Source organism: Chiloscyllium plagiosum, chromosome 48, assembly GCF_004010195.1.
Source record: "Chiloscyllium plagiosum isolate BGI_BamShark_2017 chromosome 48, ASM401019v2, whole genome shotgun sequence".
NCBI classification, from domain to species: Eukaryota; Metazoa; Chordata; class Chondrichthyes; order Orectolobiformes; family Hemiscylliidae; genus Chiloscyllium; species Chiloscyllium plagiosum.
The window spans coordinates 9,392,123-9,400,735 of record NC_057757.1 but is presented as its reverse complement, the minus strand read 5'-3'; the positions used below and the strand labels follow the sequence as shown (position 1 = coordinate 9,400,735).

General features: G+C 50.5%; 1 protein-coding gene across 1 annotated transcript in view; it reads right to left on the bottom strand.

The window, feature by feature from the left end:
- Positions 1-6,442: 6,442 nt before the first annotated feature.
- Positions 6,443-8,613, bottom strand: part of LOC122544415 (phospholipase D1-like) — a 71,502-nt gene continuing 69,331 nt past the window's right edge. Inside the window, exon 21 of the mRNA XM_043683664.1 lies at positions 6,443-7,299. Coding sequence (XP_043539599.1) covers positions 7,075-7,299 — 225 coding nt within the window. The 3' untranslated portion in view covers positions 6,443-7,074. The remainder of the gene's footprint in view (positions 7,300-8,613) is intronic.

Below are 8,613 nucleotides of genomic sequence, written 5' to 3'. Positions count from 1 at the left end.
CACCCCAGGGGAAAGACCTTGTCTATTTATCCTGTCCATGCCCCTCATGATTTTATAAACCTCTATAAGATCACCCCTCAGCCTCTGACGCTCCAGGGAAAACAGCCCCAGCCTGTTCAGCCTCTCCCTGCAGCTCAAACCCTCCAACCCTGGCAACATCCTTGTAAATCTTTTCTTGTAACTGAGAGTTCTCCTGAGTTTAAATGCCTCCGTTGTGTTGGAGAGGGTGCGGAGGAGACTGCCTGAATGTTCCCAGGGCCAGAGAGTTTCAGGGAAGAAAGGAGATTGGACAGGTTGGGAGAGGGAGATGGAGAGAGGGAAAGAGAGGGAGAGAGGGAGAGAGAGAGAGATGGAGAGAGAGGGAGAGAGAGAGGGAGAGAGAGAGAGGGAGAGAGTGAGAGTGAGAGAGAGAGAGTGAGAGGGAGAGAGAGAGAGACAAAGCAAGTATCAGGATTATAAGCTGGAGGAGGCCACTCAGCCCCTCGAGCCTATCCCACCACTCACAGCTACTCCGATATCTCCATAGTCCTCCCCATCCCCAATAACCCTTGCAGCTCCTTGTTTAATCAGAGTCTGGGAGAAAGTGAGGACTGCAGATGCTGGGGATCAGAGCTGAAAAATGTGTTGCTGGAAAAGCACAGCAGGTCAGGCAGCATCCAAGGAGCAGGAGAATCGACGTTTCGGGCATAAGCCTTTCTCCTGCTGACCTTCCTCATTCCTGAAGAAGGGCTTATGCCCGAAACGTCGATGCTCCTGCTCCCTGGATGCTGCCTGACCTGCTGCGCTTTTCCAGCAACACATTTTTCAGCTTCATCAGAGTCTGCCCCACTCTGTTCTCAAAATATTCCAACCCTCAATTTCCACAGCCTCCCGAGGAATGGAGGGACAGAGACTCTCTGTGAGAGAGAAACCCAATTCTCCTTATTTCTGTTGGAACAGGTGAGACAGGGCTGGCTGGGTGCTGGGCCCATTATTGTCCCTCATTGATATAAACGATGGGGTTGAGAATGTAGGAAGCAGGCACAGGCTGTTTGCGGCTCACATCCAAACCAGTGATCCGGTAGACCGTGAGGAAGGTTATCGGAGACCACAACAGGACTGGGATCAAGTGGATCACTGAGCCGAGGGACACCACCTCGCCGGTAATCCTCAACACCAGCCCCCCGCAAGGCTGCGTACTCAGCCCCTCACTATACTCCTTCTCCACTGACCACTCTGAGCCTAACTCCCTCTACAAGATCACTGACAACCCTACCGCTGGAGACCGGATCTCGCATCCTGAGGAGACAGGATCCAGGAAGAGATGGAGTGTTTGGAGGGGCCGCGGGGCTGGAAAGATAACAATCTCTCCCTCAGCCGGCCATCGACTTCAGGAAGCACGATGAAGGGCTCGCTCCTGTCTCCATCCAAGGGCCTGAGGTGGAGCTGCTTGACAGGGTCACCTTCCTTGGGAGTGATGCTCACTAACACTCTGTGCTGGTCCAGCCACCCCCCCATTGATGCTGCGCTCAACTACGCCCAACATCGCCTCTCCAACATGGAGTCCAGCAGGGAAACAGAGCCTTCAGTTTAGCCAGCACGTGCCCAAAGGAATCCCAACCAAAACCAGTCCCGGCTGCCTGCCCCTGGGCTGCATCCCTGCAAACCCTTCCCATTCCTGACATTATCCAAATGCCTGTTCAATGTTGTCACAATTCCCACATCCTCAGGAAGTTCACTCCACATGCTGACCACTCTCAGGGAGGGGGATACATTTGGCCCCCCCATCTCTTTTCTCAAATCTCTCTCCTCTCCCGACTAGGTGTTGAAAGACCCCTAGTCTTGAAACACCCCCACGCCCCCAGCCTCAGGAAAAAAGACAACTACCATCAACTCTATCCCCCTCATTATTTTCAGGAGGCAAAGAACAGTAGGTGTGTCCGTAAAGCCTCTTCCCAATTGTTTCTGAACACACCGGAGTTAGTGTTCTGTCCGGATGCATCCCAGCTTGGTCTGGCAACAGCTCTCCCCAGGACCATGAGAAAATAACAGAGAGTTGCAAACCACAGCCCAGTCCCATCCCACAAGCCAACCTTCCACCCACTGACTCCACCCACATCTCTCGCTGCCTCGGGACGTCAGCCTAATAATCAAAAAAACCCCCTCCCACCCCGGGGTCATCTCTTCTAACCCCTCTCGTTGGGCAGAAGACACCAAAGTTTAAACACACCGACTGACAGATTCCAGGACAGTTTCTTCCCCGCTGTTAATAGACTTCTGAATGGCCGTCCCAAGGTTTACAATTCAATGTGGATCCCTCTCTCTGTGCACCTTCTCTGCCGCCCTGACATTGTAACCCTCTCTCTGCCCTATGACCCGAATTCACTTTGTACGGGATGATCTGTCTGTACCAAACAAAACCTTTCACTGTCCGGGTGACAAGGAACACATCACATCAAATTAAATCGAAATCAACTCAAGACTGGGCCTATACGAGGTGCTGTGGGGCTCTCAACATCAGACCCTGGACAGGCAAAATCGACGTTTCGGGCAAAAGCCCTTCATCAGGAATAAAGGCAGAGAGCCTGAAGCGTGGAGAGATAAGCTAGAGGAGGGTGGGGGTGGGAGAGAGTGGCATACTGATCCAGAATCTCAACATCAGAGTTGTATTCCCACACAATCTGTAACCTCATGGTCTGGCATATCCCCCACTCAACCATTACCACCAAGACAGGGGTTCAGCCCTGGTTCAGTGGAGAGGGCAGGAGGGCACGCCAGGAGCAGCACCAGGCGTACCTGGAGATGAGGTGACAACCTGGTGAAGCCCCCAAACAGGACGACTTGCCAAGCAGCCGGTGACAGACAGAGCAAAGTGATTCCACAGCCAATGGATCAGAGCAGTCCTGTCACATCCTGTCGGGAATGGCTGTGGACAATTCATCAACTCACTGGAGGAGGAGGCTCCACAAATATCCTCATCCTCAATGATGGAAGAGCCCAGAGCATCGGGAGAAAGATAAGGCTGAAGGTTTCACAGCCATCTTCAGCCAGAAGTGCCGAGTGGATGATCCATCTCTTTCGCCTCCAGGCTTCACCGCAGAGACCAGGCTTCACTGAATTCAATTCAGTCATATCGAGGAATGGTTGGAGACCCCAGATCCTGCAAACTCTCTGGGCCCTGACAACATCGGAGCCAGCACTGAAGCCTTGTGTGTGTCAGAGAGATTAGCTACATTTCACTTGGACCCCTCCTCAATGCCATTGATAAAGCATGGAGTTTTGTGGGAACAGCCAACCAGAGTGTGAAATGATTTGGGAATGTTTCGCTACATTAAAGGTGCTATATAAATGCAACTTCTTTTTGTTGTTCCCTGTTGCGGCAGGAGCTCCATTGTGTAGCTGCTATCTGGCCCCCTCTGCTGGGGGATGCTGTGTAATACAGGCTGGAGAGAGCTGCCGTGTTAGGCTGCCCCTTTGTGGCCACATGTGACAGTGCAGATCCATTTCAACAGCCTCCTCCATTCAATACAACAACAACCCATCCCTCAGTGGAGCTGAGGTCCCAGTCACTTTGTAGTGAGGGGTTCAAATCCGGGGGATGCCGTTATGGTGTTGGTCCCATGCCACGCCACGAGTTTGGGTTCGAGACAGTTTGGTCGAGGAGGAGGCAAAATCGAGACCGACTTTTGAGCACAGATTCCTAACACTATCTGCTTATTGGTGAAAAATGAGGCCTTTTGTCAAAGCCATTTGTCTCTCACTCATCGGGATAAAGTTAAAAATCACACAACACCAGATTACAGTCCAACAGGTTTATGGTGACTCATTAGGATGGTTTGCAAGAATACCAAAACCAGAGGGAAACCCCTCCTGCTGCTCAGTTTGTTACCTCCGTCCGATCACAGCTCGGCTCATTTTCCAGTATTTCCCCCATTTCCCCATTTGAAAGTTCTCTTCCCAATCTCTCAGGCAGCACGGCCCAGACCACAACAACTCGCTGCATCAAAACATCTGCCCCCTTCCATCCCTTTTGCTCAATTCTCTTCAGTTCGTCTCCCCTCCGGTGAATGGGCCTGTCGCCGTTGGAAATTGTTTCCTCCCAATCATTCGATTGAAACCCCCTCCCCTTCCTGAGTTTGGACCCCTCATTTAATCTCCCCCTTGTTTACTCAGAGGGGTGGGGAACGCCTTGCCTGGCAACAGTTGGAGACTCGCCAACTTTAAGGGCATTGACATGGTCATTGGATAGGCATGTGGAGATATGGAATAGTGTGGGTTAGATGGGCTTCAGATTGGTTGTACCGGGCGGTGCAACATCGAGGGCCGAAGGGCCTGTACTGCGCTGGTGTGTTCTACATGAACCATCTCTCCCCGCAGGTGAACAAACCCAGTTTCTCCAGTCTCTCTCTCTCTCTCTACATTCACGGAATCCCTGATCCCTGGCCCCGTTTATGTAGACCCTACCCTGTCCCAAAGCCTCGACATTCTTCGGAAAGTACAGGAGTTGGGAGGTCAGGTTGCGGCTCTACAGGACATTGGTTAGGCCACTGTTGAAATATTGTGTGCAAATCTGGTCTCCCTCCTACCGGAAAGGATGTGGTGAAACTTGAAAGAGCTCAGAAAAGATTGACAAGGATGTTGCCAGGGTTGGAGGGTTTAACCCATAGGGAGAGGCTGGGGCTGTTTTCCCCAGTGGTTTCTTAATCACTCTGTGTGATTACCCACCATTCTCTGCAAAAGAACCTACCTCTGATATCTCTCCTATACCTTCCTCCATGATGACCCATCGTGACAGCCATTTCTGCCCTGCGGAAGTCTCTGGCTATCTACTCTATCGATGCCTCTCATTACCTTGTGCACCTCTATCTAGTCACCTCACTCTCATTCTCTTCAGTGTGAACAGCCTTAGCTCATCCAACCTCTCTCCTCATAATTCAAGCCCTCCAATCCAGGCAGCATCCTGGTAAATCTCTCTGCACCCACTCTAAAGCATCTACATCCTTCCTGTAATGAGGTGACCAGAATAGGACAGAATATTCCAAGTGTGGTCTAACCAAGGGTTTATAGAGCTGCAGCAAAACCCCGTGGCTCTTAAACTCAATCCCCCTGTTAATGAAAGGCAAAACACCATCTTAACAACTAGGATGGCAACTTTGAGGGATCCATGTATGTGGATCCCACCATCCCATTGTTCCTCCACACTGCCAAGAATCCTGTCTTTAACCCTGTCAACGGCATTCAAATTCGGCCGACACAGTCACAGAGAGTCACTCAGATCGAACCCGGCTCCCTGGCAACCAATCAGCACACAGTGTAACCCTGTCCAAAAGCTCAAACTGCCTTTTGTTAACTTGAGAGGTTAGGCCCGGAGGTTCACTGCAGATTGCTTCCTGATCAAGGCCCGGCAGATGCTTTGTCGGTGGAGTAAAGCAGCCCTTCTGAGCAGAGAGCAGGGTGGGCTCTGAATGCGCTCAGTAGCTGGGAACTGATTACAGTAAATCTGACAAAGACCCTCTACTCCAGCAGATGCTCGATGGGAACTGGGACTACGTGGAGGAGATGGTCACTCTGTCAGGGAGGGGTCGGGGTTTCCATTGTGTTTTGGACTGTTTTCTGCAGAAAACAAAAATGAACCTGGCTACTGATGCTACACCAATGAAGACTTGAAAGCTCCCTGCCTTAACTGGGTGGCACGGTGGCTCAGTGGTTAGCACTGCTGCCTCAGGTAACCTGTCTGTTCCTCCAAATGGGCTGATCTTTCATTTCGCCCCCAAAATAGGCCCCAAAAGCATGAAGCTCAGATTCACAAGGGAATGATTTGCAAGCCCAGAGATCCCAAGCTGAATTCGGGGTGGGGGGTGGGTAAGAGTCTGGTTGGAGGTGATCAGCCCGAACGTATCTCCGAGGGTTGTGGATGCAAGGCCTTTCCCCTCAGGCCCGAAGACACCAGCAGAAACTAGGCCATTCAGTCCATCAAGCCTGCTCCGTTACGCAACCATGGCTGATAGATTTCTCAACCCCATCCTCCCCGATAAACGTTCCTCCTGGTGTCCTGGCTAGTATCTAACTCTCGCCGAGAGAAGGAAATTAAACCAACTGAGCTGTCGTGACTGTGCAAAACCTGGCTGCCAAATTTCCTGATTGACCCCCCCCACTTCCAAAAGGGCAGCGTTGGCCAGGAAGTGCTGGATTTGGGACATCTCATGGTCAAGGCGGTCGCTATATAAATGCACACTCTTCCCACAAAGAGACAACCACAAGTTGTTGTTTTGAATATCTTGTGCCATGTTCATCTGGAATTACTATGTTTTAATTATAACCTAATACAGACGCTGTGCCATATCGATTACAAATGTGTTTCCCTGCTCTCACTGCTGAGGAACGCTTCGAGTCAGTGACCTTTGACACGGTGGAGCGTGGAGACTGCAATGTCCTCTCAGAAAGACCTTCCTCACAACAGGAGTTGGAAAACAACGGCCTTTAATAATCTAACCACCCTTGGGAAATCAGGCCAAAGATCCAAAGTTTGATGCCCAAAGTCCATTCTCTCTGGAAGTGACGCGTTTGGTGAAACTATCTGAGGGGCGTGCTGATCTCCAGGGACTGTGTGATTCCATTGAAGAGGCTCTTTAAAAGATTACATCTGCCGGTTATAAAAGTGACTACAAAAAGTAATGCCAAACAGAAACAGAGGTAACGTCAAAAGGAACAAAGTCTATCACCTCGTGGTTCAAAGCCTTCTGGGTTGAATTGACCTCCTAGTGTTGTGCGGACTGATGTGCTGAAACTTTGTAAAACCTTGCCCCCGTCGCATCAACATTGAGGATTTTCCAAAAGCTGGTTTTTAGAAGCTGCCGAAAGTGAGCTGAAAGATCTCTCAATTCCTCAACAGGGAGCCTTTCCGGTCACTCATTGCCATCGATCGTCTTGGAACTGACTCTATTGTCCACTCCCTCCGGGTGGGTAATCTTTCATTTGGCCACCAACAATGGGCCCTTAGAAACACGACGCTCAGACTCACAAGGGAGTGAGGATTGGTCCATAGGTCCCAGCCTGAATTCTCAGGAGCAAGAACCAAACGCCATCCCACCCTCATCAAGTCCAAACCTCTAATGGAACCATCCCTTCTTTACTGTTGAGCGGGGGAAGGAGAGACTCCTCGCACAGGAAATAGAGGGGAAACTGAACGAGGTAGCCACGGATACCTCTCAGCTTCTCGTGGACTTTCTCAGGATCCTGGGTCAGGAGGCTGGGCGCAGACACAAACTCTCGCAGCTCCACCAAGCTTGGAGCAGAATTCGAGGGGAGACACTTAAAAACCTGGGGGGGGAAGAAAGAAACCAGAAAATCTCATCAGCCGTTTGCCACATTGTTCTAGCCTTTGACGACAACACACCTTCACAAAAGACAGCAATAAGATTTCTATTCAGGGAGGAAATCCAAGGCTGTGGGAGATATCCAGGAAAGTGGAGTTGATAATGATGAGATCAGCCTCAATCTCACTGGGATGACAAAGCAGTTTCAAACGGCCAAGTGGCCAACTTCGGACCCTGTGTTTTGTCATCTCACGTTTGGAAATGGTGGGGGGGGGGGGGAGAATTGTGATCCTAAAAACGGTCAGGATCACCCATTCGATCCCTCGTTCAACAAACACGGCTAAATGTTGGCTCCTATTGCAACATCTTTTGCGATAGATTGTGTGTCCTCTGACTCTCCATCACTAGCTCCCTGACAAAGGGACAGCACTCAGTATACTTACACTCCGAAATCAACCTGGTGGGACTATAACCTGGTGTTGGATGAGTTTTGACGATTTCAACACAGTTTTGGAGTATAAGACGAGGGAAGTCTAAACGCAGCAGTATAAAGGTGATAGTGAGACCATGGCTGGAGTACAGTGAGCAGATTTGTTCCCCTTACTCAAGGCCAGATAGAATTTGATTGGAGGCAGTTCCGAGAGAGTTCTCTGTGCAGTTCCCCAGTATGGAGGAACTGTCTAATGAGCAAAGATTAAAAGGGGTTGGGACTCTACCCACTGTGGTTCAGAAGACTGAATTGAACAGACTTAGCTTTATTGTCACATGCACCTAAATGGGTACAGTGAAGGGACACACACTGAGAACAACCCCTCACACTGAGAACCACCCACACCAAGAACCACAACCACCCACCCCACACTGAGACAGACAGACAGACAGACAGACAGACAGACAGACAGACAGACAGACAGACAGACAGACAGACAGACAGACAGACAGACAGACAGACAGACAGACAGACAGACAGACAGACAGACAGACAGACAGACAGACAGACAGACAGACAGACAGACAGACAGACAGACAGACAGACAGACAGACAGACAGACAGACAGACAGACAGACAGACAGACAGACAGACAGACAGACAGACAGACAGACAGACAGACAGACAGACAGACAGACAGACAGACAGACAGACAGACAGACAGACAGACAGACAGACAGACAGACAGACAGACAGACAGACAGACAGACAGACAGACAGACAGACAGACAGACAGACAGACAGACAGACAGACAGACAGACAGACAGACAGACAGACACCCCTGAGACACACATATCCCAACACACACACACCAAGACATACCCCCC